The sequence below is a fragment of the Cynocephalus volans genome, chromosome 8, assembly GCF_027409185.1.
Source record: "Cynocephalus volans isolate mCynVol1 chromosome 8, mCynVol1.pri, whole genome shotgun sequence".
Lineage (NCBI taxonomy): Eukaryota > Metazoa > Chordata > Mammalia > Dermoptera > Cynocephalidae > Cynocephalus > Cynocephalus volans.
The window spans coordinates 113780462-113801365 of record NC_084467.1 but is presented as its reverse complement, the minus strand read 5'-3'; the positions used below and the strand labels follow the sequence as shown (position 1 = coordinate 113801365).

At 55.0% G+C, this 20904-nt stretch overlaps 1 protein-coding gene across 7 annotated transcripts in view; it reads left to right on the top strand.

Annotated features, from left to right (window-relative positions):
• Positions 1-696: 696 nt before the first annotated feature.
• MEF2D (myocyte enhancer factor 2D) overlaps positions 697-20904 on the top strand; it is a 33586-nt gene continuing 13378 nt past the window's right edge. Inside the window, exons 1-5 of one of the 7 annotated variants that reach the window (XM_063105647.1) lie at positions 698-1035; positions 10832-10926; positions 17121-17312; positions 17929-18132; positions 19785-19922. In XM_063105647.1, the coding sequence (XP_062961717.1) occupies positions 17259-17312; positions 17929-18132; positions 19785-19922 (396 nt within the window). In that variant the 5' untranslated portion in view covers positions 698-1035; positions 10832-10926; positions 17121-17258. Of the gene's footprint in view, positions 1036-1661; positions 1681-10831; positions 10927-17120; positions 17313-17928; positions 18133-19784; positions 19923-19977; positions 20113-20904 lie in introns of those variants that run through there. The other 6 variants (XM_063105652.1, XM_063105646.1, XM_063105651.1 and 3 more) reach the window with 6 other exon arrangements.

Below are 20904 nucleotides of genomic sequence, written 5' to 3'. Positions count from 1 at the left end.
TTAGGTCACCCAAGAACTATGAGCTGTCGCTTTAAATTGCTGAGCGTCTGCGGAGCAGGGCCCTAGGAGGGGAGGTGGACTGTCACAGGTAGAGGGAGCAACTGAGCTCCCTAGGTAACCCCCCAAGAAAAGAACATGGCCTTTTAAGTGGGGCTTTGTCACACACTAAGTGGGGTAGATGGAATCTTTTCAGCACTTAGTCTTCCCTTAATTTATCTACTTAGACTCCCACCTTCAACTCTCCTGGGGTTTGGGAGGAGGGGAGATGTCGAGGTAGCGTGTGTATATGTAAGAGTGTGCCTGTTGCCCGCAGAGCCTCCCCAGAAAGGACCTCCTTGAGCGCACGGTGGCAGCAGTGCTGGCGGCCGTCCCGCGTGCTCGGAGGGGGCACTACAGGCTCGGGCCGATCCCTTTAAAGGCCTCTGGGTCTCGCCTCCCTACTTTGCCTCACTCTGTCCCTTCCTCCCTCCCTCCCGGCAGGCGGAGGGATCTGCCATCCGGACGCTGCAGCCTAGCTTGGGAAAGCGGAGGTGTCGGGGGCCGACCAGACCCGGCCCGGCCCCGCCAGCCCGCGGGAAGCTAGGGGCGGGGCCGCGTACCCGGGACCGCCCCGGCCCCGGCCCCGCCTCACCGCCCCCACGAGCTCCTCCCATTGGCCCCCCGCCTGTCTATCATCTACATTCCCCCCCCACCCCTCAAGCTAGGCTGAGCTGCCTACGTCGGCCTCGACTCCCGGGGGTTGGAGGAGTTACCTTTGGAGCCCGAAAGGAGGAAGGAAGCAAAATATCAACAACAGCAGAGGCGGCTCGGGCTCTCGGCCCCAGTCCCTCGCTTGCCTGCCGTCCGCCTGCCGGCCCCCGCGCCCACAACGGGGGCCCAGGCCCCCCGGCGCCGCCCTGGGCCCGCGCGGACTCCAGTCTCATTTATTATACCCCCCGCCCGAAGCTGCGGCTTCCCGGTGTTGAAGATCCCCGGGACGAGGGGTGAGGGCTACCCGCTCCCAGCCGTGACACCCTTTTTCCCCCAGCGGGGCTGGTGAGTAGAGAAAAATAATGCGCCTGCCACTTTAAGGGTCCCCCTCCCCCACCCGGTCCTGGGGTTGGGGTGGAGGGTGGTCTAAGACCGTCCCCCTGAGGGATGGGATGGGGTAGCCCCCTGGGCTGGGAGGAACTCGCGGAGCGGGCAGTGTTTTCGTGTGGCGTTGGTGGGGGATTATATAGGTGACTGTGTTAGGGAGTCGGCTGTGGGGGACAAGTGGAGTGGGCTGTAATTCTCTTGGCTGAGTACGGGGTGGGGACCGGCGGGTTGGGGGCGCGCCGACCCGTTTATGTCCAGGGGTTACGATGGCCTCCGAGCGGCCTGGGAAGGGGCGCCATCCTCAGAGGGGTCTCCGGTGACAGCCGGGAACGACTGACATTTTAACAGCCGGTCCTCCCTCCCTGTCCCTCCTCTTGCCGCCTGTTCCCTCCTCCTTGGCCCGAAATGGTGCAGAAGGGGACCTGGGAGAGCTGCGGGAGGGTGGGGGCGGGGGGAGCCGCAGCTGTTTGGGAAGCGGGGGAGGGAGGGGGGATGTTGTTCAGATGACACCGGGGTAGTGGGTTGGGGTGTGTGAGTGAGTGTGTCTCCGGGCCCGGTGTTTGCCGGGTGGCTGTGGAGTTGGGACGCGGAGTCGCCACGGAGGTGGGCATGCAGGACCCTTCCTTGGGATCTCCTAGCCCGGGTTCCGAGACCCCCTGATCTGGTTTGTCAGTAACCCCAGCTGGAGAACCCCCCCCCCAGAAGTTTGCAGCTGTTCAACATCTGGGCAAGAGCTCCCCAGTGACTCCACCTATGGCAGGCTGAACTGGACAGGGAGTGGGGATCTAGGGAGTGTTGGGGGCTTTAGGGAGAGAGAGCCATGCAAACTAAGGTGCATTTAATCTCCCATTCCAATGCCAGCCCCCTTTCTATCAGGTTTGGGTCTTACAGGGATAGGGGAAAGGGGCCCCCTCCCCCTAGTGATTCATGCCGACCTCTCAGCAGCCTTTTGAGGTCTCCCCATGAAAAGAGGGCTCCTGGGTATGTGTACACTTGGAGCCACTGTCTGGGCTATCCCAAGTTCATCTGAGTGTGAAGCTTTCTCTGCCTCCCCTTACAAGATGCATTGTTGATGGGTTGGGGGAGGATACAGTGGGTGGGTCCTGTGTCCCCCTTTCCTGTGCCCAGCCCCCCCATTGGAGTTTTCCTCAGAGGGCTGGTTTCTTTGGTTGGGAGGGGGCCCTTATCCACCCCTCCCTCCGTCCCCCAGTGGGTCTCCACAGCAATTCAGGGGTGAGCCTGGACTATGAGAAGTTTGCCGTCTGGGGCGGTGACCTTGGACTGCTCTAGCTTGGAGATAGGAGGGAAGCCCAAGCCAGCATGAGATTGGTTGTTTTGGAGTTAGGGAGCTGTCTATCCCTAACTCTATTACCAACCTCCAACAGGGATGTCTTAGTAGTGGAGGAGAGCATTGAAAAGCACATGTTAGTGTTCGCAGATGTCCACCCTCCCGTGGCCACCAGGTCACACCCGCCCCAGGACTTAGCCTGGCTGTCCCAGCTCCCACGGTCTGCCTGGGAATGAATTTCCTTCCTGCAGTTTCCCAGTGTGTTGGGCAGGAGATGGGGGTGGGGTGGGATCAGTGTGGGAGTGGCTGAGGACCTGTTTATATGGGGTGATTAGGGGACACTGGAGCTTATATGTAGCTCCTTTCCACTTGCCTAAGCACAGACATTTGGGCCCTTGGGTCTCAGTGATCATACTCTCTTTGTTGTAACTCCCCTGCCCCCCCATGACAGCCCGCATGTGTTTCATGTGTATGTGTATATGTATGTACATGCATGTACGTTTGTAAAGGGAGGGGTCTCTGGTTTCTCTGGCAAAGGGAGGAGCTTTCACTCATATTCCTATAGGATCAGAGAGGTTGAGCTTTTTACCTGAAATCACATAGCAAATCTGTGTCAGCGCTTTAGTCCTTCCACTCTTTCAGGCACAGCTTCATAGTAGGGAGAGACTTCAGGAAAGAAGACATACAGTCGTTGCTCTTGGAGGCCCTGGTCCAAGGGGAGAAGTAGGACCCAGTCAGAGAGCATCATAACCCTTGTGTTGGGGGATGGGTGTGGGGAGTTGGATTGGAGCTTCTGTCTGCTGTACCCAGTGCCTGAAACAGGAAAGTGGAGGAATTGGAAGGGTGGCAAGTGCTGCCCATCGTCCATCCCACTCTGTGCCTGGTGCCCCTAGGCTGGGGGGCCTGGGCTTCTCATCTCTGCCCCTTTTGGCTTCTGGCTCTTCTCATAGGCTGGGAGATATGATAGTCTTTCTGACTGCTGTTATATAATCTCTCCCCAGCAGAGTTTTTTTTAAATCTTCCCTGGGTCTTTCCTGGGAGGTGTGATGGGAAGAAGAAGGCAGAGGGAGACTCCCCAAGTTGGGGGCTGGAGCAAGGAGCAGCAGCAAGGAGGCTGGTAGGGGGTGCCCTGGCCCTTGAGGGGGACTGGGAACAGGAAGCCTTGGGGTTAAGCCCTCACTGATTGTGGTCCAGCCCTTCCCACCCTTCTCCTCTGATCCTGCCTTGAGAAGGTCCCTGTGCTGTGGGTGTCCCTGGCTTTTATGCCCCCAGAGAGGCCTGGACCTCTGCCCATCCTGTCAACCTTCTCTTCCTGGCCATCTGGGCCCCCTGCCCTCCCTAGTTGGCACTGGGTCTAGACTCAGTGCTTAGCCTGCTGTGAGCCCTTGTTGGACACTTTTCCACCCACCTGTGTACCTCCATGGGGGCAAGGGGAGTACAGGGACAAATGTTGGGTCCCACATTTCCCTCCTTGTATTTGAGCCAGGCCCCCTGCTTCTCTGCCTTTCTAGTCTGGAGAATGGTGGCCTTACTGAAGAAGAGGAATTGATGGGGTGTGTATAAAACAGGTCTTGACCTCTTGGACACAGGTTGTAGTTGGTGTTCACCCAGGTTCTGTAAGTGGGTATGAGGCTCAGATGTGGACCTAGAACCTATCATCAAGCGTCAGATTCCGGCACTTGTGGCACTGTGGTGGCAGGGTTCTCCACACCCCTTGGGACCATGGCTGTGACTCTCCAGGCTCTCCGAGGCCAACTGGTTTGAGGCAATTATCTCCCTTTTACAGGGAAGGAGGAGATGGTGGCAGGGCCAGCACAGCCGCAGCATCACTGTAATCGCTGGTGGCTTTTATGAGCCAGTCATGGGGCCAGAGTCTGGCTAACCGTCTGTCCTTCTGTCCCAGTTTGGTGACTGACTCATGGAGCGAGAGGATGGTATTGGGTGCTAAGAGCTCTGTTCTAGAAGCTGGATGTTTGGCTATGTTGTGGTTGATGTCGCCCTATCTGTCCATGATTACAGCAGGCAGGATGGAGCTTAGACTTCAGGAAGAACTTCCCAGTAGAGCTAGGTTGTGGAGAGAGAGCTCTAACTTGGCCTGAAAAAGGAGGAGATCTCATAGCCCTTTCTTCTCCAGTAGCTGTGCAGAAAGGCCTTGACCTTTGGCCTAGTGGGGTTGGTGCTCACATTTGGCTCCTGGAATACTTATTTTCTCTTCTTTCCCCCTTCCTGGGGCTGAAGGTATTCTGAGGAGAGTTTGTCCTGGAGCTGTGGGAGAGCTAGCCTTTGGGCACCTTTCCCTCAGCAGGGGAGGCTGGATGGGGGTCTTGTGTAGACTGGCATGCCAAGAAGCACCTGGTAGGTCTGCAGCATCTAGTGGCACACATGTGTGAAGGTCTGCAGCACATATACACTGGTCTGTAGACACCCACAGAGCAGCTGCTGCCCTGTGGGGGTTGGGGGTAGTGAATGACAAAGATGATTAAAGGATTGGAGAGGGGATGGGGTGAGGGGACCGGAGGCAAGAAGGCGAAGGGCATGGCAAGAGCTCTGAAGAGAGAAGAGTTAACTGGAGCAGGAGGGATTGAGGTTAGACCACAGATGGGCAGACAGAGCTCCGTCTGCGAAATAAAGAGCATGGTTTGTGAGTTGAGGAGTCCTGGCTGACTTCCATCCCTACTTCTTATCCCTTCTCCGCTATCTATCCCTCTCTGTGGTCTTGGCCCAGCCTGCCTCTGCCCCTCACACCGTGTGTCCTTGGTTAAGTCACTCCTCAGCTTTCCAGATGTACGGGAGTTTCGCCTTTCGGTGAACAGAACATCTGGGTGTTTTGGTGGTTTGTCGCTGGTCTCTGTTGTCCTCCCCACTCACACTGATGAGCAAGGACATTCTGAGGTATGAAGGCTGCATCTGAATCCTCAGGCATTTGGGGGGCAGATCCTTGGCCTAGTTGACCCCCAAGGCCCTCCACATCTGACTTTCTTTCTCCTGAGGCCAAGGCCACAACTTCCCCTTACTGGGAGCCAAGCCATGCTTCTGGCCAGCCCGGGCTGTTGTGCAGACAGGGGGATGCGTTCATTGACTCTGCACAGGACCCTGACAATGCGGGGCAGTTGTGCCTGCCATCTCATCTCTCTCCTTTCTGCTGTAGGCCAGGAGGGGAGGGATTTGTCTGAAGCTGTGGCCTGCCACTGGCCACACCCAGGCGGGACCATATTTACTCATTTAAACTTACCCTCCCAGTAGGCTCTGGGCTCTAGGCCTGGTCACTGACCTTGGCTTAGTGCCTTTGGCCACTCCCCTAGAGTTGGGCAAACCAGGAAAGCATGTAGGAGGTTTTTTTTGCCCCCTTGGTCAAGGGAGCCTAACCCTCAGGCATTACCCCAATCACCCAATTTTCCAATATACTTTGGAAACCAAAAACTAAAACTATTGAGTTCCCTGGAGGCTGGAGGAAGAAAACATTTATTTGTGTGTCCCTGTGTGCCAAACTCTATGCTGGGCATGTAATATATGAAGACTACTTATTGCTCTCCAAAACTGTTTTTCACCAGTGGGGAAACTGAGGCTCAGAAATTTAAGTGACCTACTCAAGCTTTCCCAGTTATGAAGTGTTGTTAAGGGCTTTTGTCTGAGGTGGAAGGAGGGATCTTGCCCTGCAGGAGGGGCAATGGAAAGGAGGTCCAAAGAGACCTGAGAGAAGGAAGAGGAGAAATTGCAGGGAAGAGTAAACCTGGTCAAGGCCTTTCTGCACAGCCACTGGAGAAGAAAGGGCTCTGAGATCTCCTCCTTTTTCAGGCCAAGTTAGAGCTCTCTCTCCACAACCTAGCTCTACTGGGAAGTTCTTCCTGAAGTCTAAGCTCCAGCCTGCCTGCTGTAATCATGGACAGATAGGGCGACATCAGCCACAACACAGCCATACATCCAGCTTCTACTGGCAGAGGACAGAGAATTGGGGTTTGCTGGAAAGTTGAGGGGGGATATTGCTTTGATTCCCTGAGAAGGTATTGTCTTCTGATGTGAGTGTCATGGGAGAAAGCCCCCGAAGCAAGGGTATGAGAGCAGGGACAAATGACACTCAGAGACCCCTCCTGGTCCCGATTAGTACCGCCTTGAGCTGCTGCACAGGATGGGTGAGGAGAGAGGCTGCAATGGGAAGGCTTAGACTACAAGAGCCTGGGCTTGTCTGAAGGCAGAGGCATAGCCAACATTCTCAGGCCTAGAGTTGGGGAATCTGTCCTGGAAGCAGTGTGCTCTAACTCCCAGATGGAGGGAGACCCCTCCCCTGCTCTCAGTACAGGTCATGAGGGGAAGCAGTGTGCTAAGCAGTCAGTCTACCTCTGTCACTTATTCATGGTGACCTTGGGCAAGTCCCTGACCATCTCTGAGTTGGTTTCCATATCTGTGAAAGGGAGATGAGGTATCTGTCTCACATGGGAAGGGAAGGGAAGAAGGTTCAGTGGGAAAGCATGTGAAGGCTGCTCAGAAAGTGGTTGCACCTGTCTTCCATACCTTCAGCCCCAGCCTGGCCCGGGACTTGCCTAGAAGTGGGGGTGGGGGCGGGAAGTTCCTCTGGTGTCCAGGTAGGGACTGAGGAGGCCTGGAGGTCCCCTCAGGTTCAGTTTGACCCTGGGATGAGCCCTGGGGAGAGCCCAGCCCTGCTCTTCCCATCCAGCTGTCTCCTTGTCTCAGAACCTGCCCCTCCACACTTCACCCCATGAGTCTTACTGGATCTGTCTGGCTGCATGCTTGCTTATTCCTCACGATTTCCTTGCCCCCAACCCCACCAGCAAATACCTGGGGTTGAGGATTAGGTGAAAAAAGGATGAAAGAGAGTCCATCACAAGTCTAAAGGGAAAAGGCATGGCAGGAGGATGGGGTAAGCGGGGATGAGGGCCATGGAGTCAAGGGGCTTGACAGATTGCCTCAAACCTCAAATTTTTCCCTTCGCAGCATGCGTAGGTTATGTGTTTAATGAGGGATGATGGTTGGGGGTAGGCCAGGATGGGCTGATCTTGAAGGGGGTGCTTCCTATCACTTCTCTCCTTGACTTCTGAGCCCCTTTCTTCCAGCCCCCACTTCTGCTTGCCTGTATGCTGACTCCCCGTAACCCCATGGCAGGCCCATGGGGCCCATGCTGGCTGGGTGGGGACAGGTGTCCTGGCCCAGCTGCTCCCTCTTGTCTCTCCCACCTGTCAGCCAGGGGGTGGGGAGCTGAGGGGGTGGGAGAGAGAGGAACCCCTTGGCCCCCTCGCCTGTTCCTAGGGGTGGGGCCCTGGTTGTAAAGTATAGCAAAGGGATTGAGAGTAGACAACAGGCAGGACTTCCCCCTCAGAGGAAGGATAGCTCCAGATCATAAGAATGGCAGGGAAATCTTGGTAGGCAGAGGTCCTTGCTGACAGAAATCAGAAGGGTCTTTGCAAAGTGTTCTCATGAAAGGGTGAGAAACCAGGTATTGGTGAGTGGCACAAATCTGGACACATGTATTTGCATAGCCTTGTGCAAGTACTGTTCCCCACCCCCCACCCACCAGGGCCCCCCTCCATCTGGCTGGGCATCTTAGCCTCACCTGGCACCTTTCCTGAAAGCAGCAAGCTAATCCTGTAAGAGCTGCCTGGCTGGCCGCCTCAGCAGGCCCACACATCCACGATGCCTGCCCTCCCTCCCCTGCCAGGGGCTTAGAGGACTGTCCTTTGAGTCAGAAGGAGACCCAGCCATTGCCCTGAGTGGCCCCTTTAAATCCTTGGTGGCTTCTTGAGGTCATGATGTCTCTAGGAGGATTTGCTTTCCCTGATTGGATTGGCCTCTTTCAGGTCCCCTGTCATAACTGTAGGTGAACACTTCATATTCTGACCCTTCACCTCCCCTTCCTTTAAAATTGGTGCTGTCCAGTCTGAAGGCCCAGGCCTTAGGACCTAAGTCCCCACCCCTCTTTCCTTGCCCTCATGTCCCAGCAACCAGAGCGCATACCCTCTTCAGCCAGAGAAGTCCTGTCTCTTTGCTGTGGATGAGAAGAAAGGATCTTGCTGTTTTAAACAAGGGGACAAACCACTGCCCTGGAAGAGAGTGCCCTTCTGAGACTGTCAACTGCCTGCCTCTCTCCATTTTTTCCTCATTAGCCTACTCTTCCTTTGGCCAGGGGCCCATGCTCATCATTACCCCTTGCCCTCATTTCCATGGGAAGTCCCTCCCCTGATCTAACCATCAGCCCACCCGCTGCAATGACAGGCCAGCCAGACCCAGCACTGGTGGCATTATGCTTATCCCAACGGCTTTCAAGTTGACCCGCCCTCAGGGCCCCAGCTGCCACTTTCACTTCTGTCTCCTGAGACCCCAGAGGGAAGTTGGGTGGGGAGGTGGAAGGTGACACACTAACCGTCCCAACCGCCCCCACCTCCCCTCAATCGAGGCTTCTGATAGCCAGGGGCCCCCATCTACCACACTTGTCTAGATGACTGAAATGGACTTAGGTTGCAGTAGAAGGATTGGCTACACTGGGAAGGATGGCAGTTAGATAGCAGGAAGGACTTCCCAGGATAGGGGACCATGGCTGAGATTCCTTGTTTCAGAGGGCATGGCTAGAAGTGTAGATACTATAACTAGACAAATGGAGGTCAGACCTCCCGGTAGGTAAGGGACTGACTGCTAGCTCCCATTGGTTGGAATACAATGCTGGGGCCTCCACACCTGTCACCAGCTGCCCATGCTTGGTTGGTTGGCTTCTGACAAAGTAAATTTGAGCCCCAGAGACTACTTTGAGTCCAGGGACTCACCATGAGAAGTCCGCTCTGTAGTCTTGCATCTATCTTCCCAGCTGCACTAGGCTATTTCCTCTCATTCTGCACTCTGTGGGTGGGTTTTAGAAATGGGGATAGAAATAGAAGTAAAGGACAGCTCACCCTCATCCTACTGCTGCTGCCCTAACCTTGGCACTAAAGAGGCAAATGGGATTCTTTTCCTGGGGAACCCCCAGGCAGTGGCATATCCCCCCCACTTTACCCCACGAGCCTTACCAAATTCTTCTAGCTGCAGTGCTTGCTTATTCCTCATGATTTCATCACCACCCCCAATCCCTGCATGGACAAGAGTAGAGGACCCAGCTGGACGAAGAGCTCTAGACTGTATCAACCCGGGGGGTATTTATAAATTTCGGAATGCTTTCTGAAGGAGAAAGAAGGGACCAGAGGCCTGGGGTCTGTAAGTGCCTAGGGATCCTCGTGGGGGTGGCCCAGAACCTGGAATGGGAAGTTGAGCCTGAAGGAATAAGGTCAGAGACAGTATGCAAATCCCCGTGCAAATGAGTGGTAGTGAGTCATTGCTGCTTGCTAGGCCTGTTGGGGTGGAGCATGAAGCATGGCTCAGGCTTGGGTTCCAGAACTGGCCCCACCAGCAACCATGACAGTGACCTTGGGCTAGTCACTGCTCAACAACCAGAAGCAAGAGTCCTCAAGCCTTGGATTTGATAGGCATTCCAGGTGTATGAGGGGATTGGGATGGCTGAACCTCTGCCACAAGGGCCTGTGTGTCTCGCCATGGGCCTCTGTCAGCCCTTGGCCATCTGTTGTGGAGTTACTGTTCAGAAAACATGTCCCCCTCCATCAGCCCCATCCCTATTCTCCTCTGGCCTCCATATTGCCTTTCCCCCACAGCTGGAGAACGATGGACCCAACAAGGCCATGCTTCAGTTACCTCTCCATGGAATCACACAATCCTGACCTCATTTCCTTTTGGGCCCCTTCAAAGAACACAGGAACAGAATGTGTGGGCGGAAAGGGCACTTGGGGTACTTCGCCCACTCCAGCTACCCACTATACTGGCCAATGGGGTGAAGTCTGGAGGGGGCAGTGACTTATTCAAGGTCACACGGTGAGTTAGAGCCAGACCAGGGACTAGAATACAGACATCCAGAACCCCAGCCCAGAGCCCCCATATTTCCCTGGACTGTTCATTGCCCTCTCTCACTTTCTTCCTACTGGGACTCAGTCTCCTGTGGCCCCCCATATACTTCCTGAGATCAGTCTGGGTGGCTCTAAGGAACTTGTGGGGTACGGTTGTTACCTGGGAGCTAGCCCAAAAGCCATGAGGGGAAGGGTAGAGCTGGGGTGGGAGGTGCTGGAGCCTGGGGGTCAGACTGCTGCCTCTGTAGGGAGCCATAGCCATACAGTCTCATAGCAGCCACAGGAAGGATGAGAGCTAGACTACAGGAAGGACAAGCTGGGGTGAGGAAGAAGTGGAGGAGGCTCAGGAGACAGACCTTCACTGGAGAGGCAGAGAACAGGATGACCCCATCCCAGGAGATTTGCCAGGGAGAAGAGGGCGGGAAGCCTAGGGTGGGGCACAGGAGAGTTCTCCAGTGGAAGCTGGGGGGAGGGCTCCCAGCCATGCTCCCACTCCAGTTTCTCCTCCTGGCAGTTCGGTTCTGTCCCTTAAGCTGAGACTGCAGTGCCTGACCCCCACTTGTGCTCCTAGGCTGCGTTGGACCTGAGACCATCCCTGCCCCAGGCCCAGCTTTCCTGGACTGCCTCCCCTACCAGTCCAACAGCCTGCCCCCAGGTCCCTTGTTGGTGAGTTAAAATTAGCTCAGTGCCCTGGCTAAAAATAGCCCCTGCCCAGCCCTGAGGCTGCTGGGCTGGGGGAGGGGAGTCCCTGAGGGAGGGAAGATGGTGGGAACCAGGAGTTTGGATAGTGAGCCTGCCAGACAGAACTTTGAAGGGTTGGGGCTGGGGCCCTGCCTTTTCTGAACTGACCCTAGAAGCACTCTGGGGTGAAGAAAAGAGGCTGACATGGGAGGGGGGCAGGCACAGAGAGAGGACAGAGGGAATAAAGCAGAAGAGGAAGACCAGAGAGAGGCCCAGGCGCAGGGGTGGGAAACAGGCCCTGCAGCGGGAGATGTGAGAATTGGGCTGTGTATGGGGTAGAGGAGGACTAGGTGAGACCCCAAGCACTGCCTTTGCTCAGACTTAAGAAGGGTAATGCCCCCACTTCCTTTGTGAGGGAAGGGCTCCCTGTGTGAACCACAGAAAAATGCCCCTGGACCCTCTTGCCTGGGTATTTGGGGGAGTCACGGGGTTCACCTCCCCTCCCCGTCTCCAAGACCTCCTCAGCCTTGAGGGAAGAGGTCCCAGGGCTGAGATTCAGAGAGAATGACTAGGAAGGTTGTGAGCAGCCCTGGGGGTAGGATGGAAATTGTGGCAGGACCCAGGGGATTGACCCTCGCAGCCCTGGTCTTTGGTGCTCACCTCTGCCCCCTCTCGGGGCCTGCCTGCCCTTGGGCGCCCACACCTGGGAGAGCCTTGATGCTCCTGCCCAGGGGCCGAGTCTGGGCCCAGTCCAGGACCAACGGGCCCTATTGCTTATCCCTGCCCTTGCCCTGGGTGGGACTGCCCCTCCCTTGTCTGTCTCTTGGCTGGACTGCAGGTTCTCAGAGGGCAGGGATGGTGTCCTGTCAAGTTATTTTCCTAGTGCGACCTAGAGGCAGAGTCCTGTGAGCATTGTTGAACCTGTCTCTTGTTCTCTGCTGCTTCTCTCTGAATCTTTGTCTCTTTCTCCTGCCTCTCCCTCTCTCCTGTGGCCCTCTACTAGTCAGTCTCTGCCTCCGCCCCTGCCCCACACTCTGCCTTCTGACTTGGCTGCCTCTTTTGTCTTCTTTCCTGTGTCTGTGTGTCTGTCCCCCTCTGCCATCCCCCTCTGCGTCTCCCTCACCCACGCCTCCTCCCTCGTTAGTGAGCAGGCTGCTTGAGGCCGCCTGACTGTGGGGGTGACAGGTGGATTGGATTGTCACCCCCTCCCCCAGCGCCTGCTGCTTATTTCATGCCCTGCAGCCCAGCCACAGGGAAGGGGCGGGAGGAGGGATGACAGCTGTCTCCAGCGCCTCCTGCCTTCCCCTCCAGTCCAAAGCCTGCAGCCCCGAGCAGCCTGCGGGGAGGGATGAAGGCCCATCTAATGAGAGCTCCCTTTCTCACCATCGCTCTGTGACATGGGGCCTGCTCACTCAGCCTCTCTGGGCATCTCTATTTTGACCTGCAGTGGTGGGGAGCTCTGGAAGCAGATTCCCTACAGTTTCTCTGAGACTTGGGGCCACTGGGACAGAGGGTGGATGTGAGTGGAAGGGTGTGAGGGAGGAGGAAAAATAGGTATTCTCCTGACGAGGAGAGAGGGATGGAGTCTAGCCAGTGGAAAGGACTGTTCCTGCAGCTCCGCAGGAAGGAGAGCCCTGCTCAGCCCTGCTGCAGCTGCAGCTCCTGGGAGGCAGCCCTGACCGCTCCCCCTCAGCCCCCCCCCACTGGCCCCAGGCCACCCTCACACAGGAACTGAGATAGCATCATTCTGAAACCTGAGAATGGTTTGAATATTGCTCAGGTACCAAGAGGTGTTACACTGGGGAGGCAGGGGCCTGTTTCTTCTCCCATGCCCCCTCCAAACCAGTCCCCCTTTAGGGTACATTTTGCATATCATTTGTACCTCATTTACATATAAACATGACCCTCAGGTTCCTACTGGGTCTATAGCTCAGCTTGGAAAAATGGCTGTGTGTATGTGTGTGGGGGGTCCTTCTGGATCCACCATGGTCTTTGGTCCCCTCAGGTCCTCCTCCTTGTCAAGGGTGGGCCTCTTGCTCCGCATCCTCCCTGCTGTCCATTTGTGAAGCTTCTCACAACCACCCTTCTCCACAGACACTGGGTCTGTGCCTGCCTCTCTGAGGCTAGCCCAGCTGTCCTCTCCATTAGGAAAGCCATGCCTCTGTCTGCCCCTACCCCTCGCCTCCCAAGCGGTCTGCCCTGCCCAACCCTGCCCTGTCCAGGGAGACAGAGGTGAATCAGAGTCAGGTAGCTGGAGCCTCCAAGGGATACTTTGGTGACACAGATGCTGTCAGCCCTAGGAGTCATAGCTATAGCCTGAGGTCAGGATTGGGCAGGCATTGGAGCCATCAGAGCAGGAAGGCCATCCTGGCACACCCCCTATCTCTTTGGCAGCCCAAGTCCTCCCAAGCCCTGGGCTCCAGATACCAGGCAGAGCAAAGGAGAGAGGGTTAGAGGAGAAGCAGCCAAGGGCCAGGTTATGTGAGAGGGCTTCCTAGAAGAGGAACAGGCAGGAAAGGAGAAGAGGAATGGGGCCAGGCCCAGGTGGGAGGAGGCTCACATCTGGAGAGCAGATGCCGAGGCCTGTGGCTCCTGGCATTTGGTTAGGTAATTAGGCAGAGGGCTAATTAAGAAGGTCCAGGTGTTCATTAAAATCTCCCTAATTTGTTAGGAGGGAAGCTTGGACAGGATAGGCCTCCACACCTTGGATAGGGTCAGTTTAGGCTCCTTTCTGACCACCTAGGCCCCAGCCACCCCTTCCAAAGTCACGGTTGAGTTCATGTTCTTGCCCCAGGGCTTTCAAAGACCCTGCAACAACGTAGAATGGATAGCAGAAGGAGAAAGAGGTTAGTACAGACTGAACCTGCTTTGTAGTAGGGCTCCTGGTTAGATAGGAGGAAGGACTACCCACGGCAGGGACATCTCCTCTGCCAGTGTTGGTGCAGAGGTGGGAGCAGCAATGGGGAAAGGGCCCTGGGACGCTGGGAATTATAAAAGTACTTTGGATTACTTTGACAGGGAGAGGGGATAGATGGAGCCTGATCTTTTTAACCCTGATTTCTCTCTATCAGAGGATGCTCAATGGGTCTCTGTGGATTCCCTGCCTTCTCAGCCCTGATCCCTCTCACATCCCAGCTCCCCCAGCATGAGGCGGGGGTGGGGGGGGTAGGAGATCAGCCAGGGAGCTGGTTGCCAGGCGACAGTTGCCTAAGCAACCCCATCCTCTCTATCTCCATGTGCTCAGGGCTGCTCCTTAGAAGACTTTATAGAGTCTCACCCTCTGTACCAGCCAACCTGAGGGTGGGGAGGGTTGAGGATTGAGGTGGTAGGGGATGTTGGAGGGTGGATGGTGTCCAAAGGACAGTCTTCAGGAGCAGCTGGGAGAGGAAGGGTTCTAGCTGCACAGAGTAAGAGGAGTTGGCATGGCAGCAGGACTGACAGAGTTTAGACTGCAAGAAGGACTTCACAACAATAAAATAATCTCTTCTTCCTTTCAACAGACATTTCTTGAACTTCTTCTTACAAGTATAAAGTACTGTTCTTGCCCTCATGAAGCTTCAGTTTCATAGGGGAGCCAAGCATTAAATAGAAGTACAGAATTGTAATTAGTTAAGTTATAATTAACTTGTGATAAGTGCTAGAAAGATTGCAAGAGTGACTTTTCTGAGGGTCATGAGAACAAAGAGGATTTTCTTCAACTTGGAGGAAAAAGCAGTATTGGCTATAAGCTGATAGAGGTTACATTTCAGCAAGAATTTGCTAATGAACAAGAGGTGGTGAGAGGAAGATAATAAAATGGCGGAAAAAGGGAAGGTAGACGCTGTAAGCCAGAGGAGTGCAGTAGTTACCAGTCTAGATTGGGGTTTTCAAGGCCAGGCCAGAGAATCTCATTTAAAAAGCCAACTCATCATAGCTCCACACCCCTTGCCCGCTGTGTGCCCTCTCCACCTTCCCTGCCAAGCCCACACCACCATAACCCTAGGAAGAATGGACTTGGGCTTGCACTGGGAAGCAGAAGAGCTGAAATCCTTGGGCTGGAGCCTTTGCAATGTGTGTCTGGCAGAGATTGGGGTCCCAAGTGAGGAATGGGGTGGCTGGAGCTGGTTCTGGGCCTAGGTGTCTGCTGGGCAACTCAGGGCTGGATGGGCTGATGTTGATGTTATCCCAGGGTTGGGGGTGGGGGAGTACACAGAGGGAGAGTAGGAGGGCCATGGCCCATGGAGCACCTTGAGGACAAGGAGGAGAGGAAGTGGGGTGTTGGCATCCCTCTCTGGGAAGAGCAAGAGGGGTGAAAGTTCCTTCAACAAGCAGGGAGAGAGCTGTTTCATTGTTTTCTGTAAATATCTATGTATGGACAGAGCAGAAGCTCTCTTTCCATCTGGGCTGGGGAAAGCCTGAGGGACAGTCCCGGTAATGGGGAAGATGGGGAGGGTTAGTCCTGGCTCCTCCCAAGTCCCCACCTTCCCTTCCCTCATTCCTTCCATGGCCAAGATGCCAAGGCTGAACTTTGGCATCTATTGTGGTATCTAAGGGGCCATGTGGAATGGGGCTGGAAAAGCTGAGGGAAACTCAGCAGCCATTGGCAGTGGCAGTCAGGGGTGTGGGGAGGGGTCCCTTTCATCAAACATCCCAGCAACAATTCTGCCTAGGTTGGGGGAGGGGGAAGGGCACATAGAGGCTGGGACTCACCTCCCTGGACTCTTCAATGGGGTCTCTGGGCAGGGTCTATATGGAAGGGGAACCCTGGAGGAGAGGGCTGGACTTCTCTGGTCTAGGCTCCTCCCAGGACCCAACTAGAGTGGCTTTAGAAAGCATGGGTCCCCTGCTCACTGCCCTTCTCCAGCATCTCCCAGTGGAATCACAGAGCTGGAGGGGCCCTGAGGTTATCTCGTGCCTCCATCCCACCAAGGCCCTTCCAGTCCCTGAGGGCTCACTCAGCCTTTGTAGGCACAGCATCCCCCTGGCTGCCAGTGGCCTTGCCACTGTATTTCAGTTGGCCTTATATTATCTCTGTGTGCCTCAAGGTGTACAAGTTTGGGAAGTAGTAGCTCTTAGACTGAGCTTGGGTGCTAGACTTGGCCCCTACTTCTAGCGCAGGAGTTGGCAAACCATGACCCTTAGGCCACATCTGGCCTGTGCCTGTTTTGTAGAGTTTTATTGGATCACAGCTACCGTCTTTCGTTTACGTGTTGCCGTCAGCTGCTTTCGTGCTACAATGGCGGAGCTGAGTAGTTGCAACAGACTCTGTGGCTTGCAAAGCCTGAGATATTTACTATTTGGCCCTTTACAGAAGAAATTTGCTGACCTCTGGTCTAGAGGAGTAGTTTGTTTGTTTGTTTGTTTGTTTGTTTGTTTGTTTGTTTGTTTGTTTTAAGCAGCAGAACACTTTCTTCAAACAAAACTTTTAGGCCGAGGCTGGCCGGTTTGCTCAGTTGGTTAGAGCTTGGTTTGAGCATGGTGTTATAACACCAAGATCAAGGGTTCAGATCCCCATACTGGCCAGCCACCAAAAAAAAAAAAGAAAGAAAGAAAAACAAATTTAGGCCAAGGCCCACTAAGTAAAATGGATTGGTGTGGAAGTACTCTGTTTGAAGGGAGATAGGGGTTCTGCAGCCCAAGGCCCACTATGGGACTCCAAGTCCCAGGTTCCATGAGCCTGGTATGGGGACCACTGCTTTTTAAGTCAGGGCCTCAGAGAAAGCCCATCCTGGCTTCTTGTATGCCATGCTTGCTGTCTACTGATTGGGCAGGTGTTCACCCAGCATGCTTTCCACACCAGGCTCCAGAATGGGAACCACTCTTCTTAGGCCACCGGGCCAGCTGGAGAGCCCAGGTGTCTCTACTCCAAGCAAGCTTTGGGGAGAAGGAGGTATGGGGCATTCTCCAAGACACAGACCCTTAGAAACCAGGGAGCAGCATGTATTCTGTCTGATCTAGAGTGTGAGGGCAGCAACCACGTAGAAAGAGACTGGACCACCATCCTGGGCCCTGGTGTGAGTTCCAGCTTGTGCCTGGCGGTGGCATGCCATTGCCTCAGGTAGCCAGCATTGCTTCATCTTGAGGGTGGGGCTCAAACTCTGCCAGCCTCTTCCAGGGATGCTGTGAGCCTGGCCCATGTCCCCAGGAGCAGGGCTGGGGGTATGGGGGCTGACAGTCCTCTTATGACCCTCTCCTCCCAGGAATCTGTGCAGAAGGTGTCCTGCAGACCATGAACTGAGCACTGGTCCCAGACCGTTCATGAGCACAGTGTAAGGTGTGCTGAGACCTGCTACCCAGCAAGCCCCTCCCCTCCCTAGCACTGAGGACCCCCAGAGAAGATGGGGAGGAAAAAGATTCAGATCCAGCGAATCACCGATGAGCGGAACCGACAGGTGAGGAAGTCCTAGAGCCACAGTGGGGTGAGGGCTGGGAACTGGCCTCTGCCTCTACTCCTTCCAGATAGTCCAAGAGGGCTTCCTGAAAGAGGGGAGACTGTAGAAGCTATTACAGAAGGGGAAGGGCTGAGTTGGGAGAAGAGGATTCCTCACCTCATTGCAGCTTTTAGAACCCTGTGTCCCAGGACTCCGAGGCCATCTGTTGCTGCAACCAGATGGACCTGTGCCCCCATACAGAAGCCATATGCAAGCCTTAGGCCATGCCCAGGCACTCCCTCTTTTCCAAAATGAATCCTTCCCCTCTTCTCACCCTAGGAAGCCCTTCTCTTCTTCCCCATTGACCGCTTCATAGCTCCCAGCACAGAGGTGTAGAGTTCTGTTCATCTAAATCCTCTCCCTTCATTGAATTGGCTCTGGTCTGTGTCTTGGCCATGTGTTGGCAGAGGGTGCTAGCCTGTTCCTTGACCAGGCCAGGGACTCCTGAGAGCAGGGGCTATGTCACCCTGCGAATGGAGGCTCCTGAGGATAGGGGCTATACCCAGCTGCTGTAGGCCAGGACTCCTGGGTAGGCCTTGACTTAGCCAGACCCGGCTGCCCATCCGCCCTCCTGCAGGTGACATTCACCAAGCGGAAGTTTGGGCTGATGAAGAAGGCTTACGAGCTGAGCGTGCTATGCGACTGCGAGATCGCACTTATCATCTTCAACCACTCCAACAAGCTGTTCCAGTATGCCAGCACTGACATGGACAAGGTGCTGCTCAAGTACACGGAATACAATGAGCCTCATGAGAGCCGTACCAACGCTGACATCATTGAGGTGGGCCTGTGCACACAGACACCACCCCTGCGTGCCTCCACATGGGCACGTGCCCATGCAGCCCATACACACAAACCTACCTGTGCACATGCATCTGTGTACCTGCCCTTTGCGACCCCTCATCTATGCACACACACAAGTAAACCCACATGCTCTCACACAAACCCAGGGCCAGAGGAGAAAGGAAGGGCAGTACGGGTGAGCAGGCCCACACCTGGGCTGCCTAGCTGTTGGGAGGGGCTGCTCTCTCTGAGAATCAGTCTTCATGTCCGTCAGGCATGACATAATACCTCTCTGCCCTGTCTTCTCTCCAGTTCTCTCTCTCTCTTTTTCTCTCTGTCTCTTTCCCCCTTTCTCCATCCTTTGGTCTGCTCCTGCATCTGACTCTTCTTTTTTTGTCTCCCTCTTTGTTTCCATCTCTCCTGCTCTGTCTCTGTTCCTTGTGGGTCCCTGTGGCTATATTTTCTGTTTCAAAGAGAGCCGACATTGTGAACTATTGAAGGACACGCTTTGGAATTCAGCTGTGGCTTTTATTGGCCACATGGCCTTGGACAGATGGTTTGGCCTCCCTGAGCCTTGGTGTCCACCTCCACAAAATGGGGCCAGTGGCTGCTTTGAAGGTTGCTGTGTGAATTAAATGAAACAGCCCAGTTCCTGCTTGTCACACTGAGCTGCATACACCTTGGGGGTACAGAACTTGTGCCCGTGCCCAGGAAGCCACAGGCCTACTCAGAGATTTGGAAGAATTTTTTTTTTTTTTTTTAAAGATGACTGGTAAGGGGATCTTAACCCTTGACTTGGTATTGTCCGCACCACACTCTCCCAAGTGAGCCACGGGCCAGCCCTTGGAAAAAATTTTTTAATTTTTATGTTAGAGAAAACAGATTTACTCTAGACTAGAATGTAAAATTTACATTCATTTAAAAGACAAAGCAAGTCTCTGTAAAGATATTTTGAAAATGGAGAGGGCAGCTTTGGGAGCTGCTGCAGACCCACCAGGTGTGCCTCCACTTTTTTTGGTCACCACAGTGGGTATGTGTGACAAACTCTGTCCTCTGGGCAAGGACAGAGTCTGGAGTGGTACACAGTAGGAATTCAGTAAGGGCTAGTTCCCTCTTTGCTTTTCCACATCTCATTCTTCTCCTTCTGTGTCTCCATCTCTATTTCTCTCTCCTCCTTCTTCTCCTAAGCAGAGCCCAGGGACTGGGAAGGGCAAAGCCACCCTGACTACCTCCCCCTGGGGAATGCTCAGTGCCTTCTGGCCAGGGCTCACCAAAAGGTGGTCAGGCAGGGGCTGGTCCAGGGAACCAGCTCTTCAGCTTCCCCTCCCCCTGAAGGGCCCCCTCCCCACCTGTCACCTTGGAAGCACATGTCTCCATGCCAAGTGCACTCCCTGGGTTAGGCCCACCTCCAAGTGATCCCCATATTCTGATGCCTCCCCCCAGCAAGCTGATCTTCACACAGTGCCCCAGGAGGCATTGTCAGTGGGGAGGGGAGGGTAACATTGAGAGAGGGGGCCAGGGAGATGCTGGTAACCCTGAGGAAGGAGGTTGGGGAAAAGTAGGGGGATCTTAGACAAGGGCTGGAAGGAACTCAGAGCAGGTGAACAGGGGAGGACCCTCACCCCACTGATGGTAGTGGTGCGGTTACAGACCCTGAGGAAGAAGGGCTTCAACGGCTGCGACAGCCCAGAGCCCGACGGGGAGGACTCACTGGAACAGAGCCCCCTGCTGGAGGACAAGTACCGGCGCGCCAGCGAGGAGCTGGACGGGCTCTTCCGGCGCTACGGGGTGAGCCCCACTCACTCTCTCTCTGTCGGCTCCCCCTTCCGGCCCCTCCCCCCAGGCGCTGCACAAGAAGCACAGGGAATGTGAGAGCCCTGAGGTGGACGAGGTGTTTGCCCTGACCCCCCAGACGGAAGAGAAATATAAAAAGATAGACGAGGAGTTTGATAAAATGATGCAGAGTTATAGACTGGCCGTGAGTAGTCGCATGGAGGAGAGCCTCCCTGTGGTGCATGGTGTGGCTTCGCGCCCGGCCCTCGGCTGCCTCTGATGGATGTCCCGCTCTGAGCCACGCTGGGGCTAGTAGTAACCACTGAGGAACTTCTGACCTTGGTCATGATAAACCTGTGACCCTTGCTGAGACTCATCTTGAATGAAGCATAATCCAGAGTGGTCTGTAGTGTCTCCCTCACCAGCAAGAAGTGTGTAGATGACATGAGATCCTTAGAGGACAAGAAAGTAGAGTGTGCACTTTGTTCAGATCTTTTTGGGGGAGAGGCCCCCTTGGGCCTGCTCTGATGCCCCAGCCTAAGACACTCCGTGTTGTTTAGGGGAAGCAGTACTGCTAATGGGTAAGCAGTGAGGTGGGTGTGAACTCCTCTGCAGCAGGCCAGATAGATGAGAGACTGCAAGTGAAATGATGCCCCGACCCATGGTGCAGGCCTTTAACAGCTGTGTGTGTGGATCTGGGTCTGTATTCAGGGCCTCTAACATGCTCCCGGTGTGTCCTGCCTGGCTGAGGACTAACCCTCCTCCACTAGGGGGTGTCCCTGGTCCTGTCTGCAGTGAGGAGAGCCTTGTTCTCATTCTCTGGGCCAGAGCTGGATCCCGAAGCATTCCCACCAATGTTCTTCCTTGGTGGGAGTGGCAGGCAGGACTCCAGGAGGGCCCAGGGCAGAGCTTGAGCTGCTGGCCTTAGGATGCACAGCCCAGAAACTAGAAGAGCCCTTGTCTGCCCTCCCAGGCAAAGTGGGTCCAGGATAAGGGG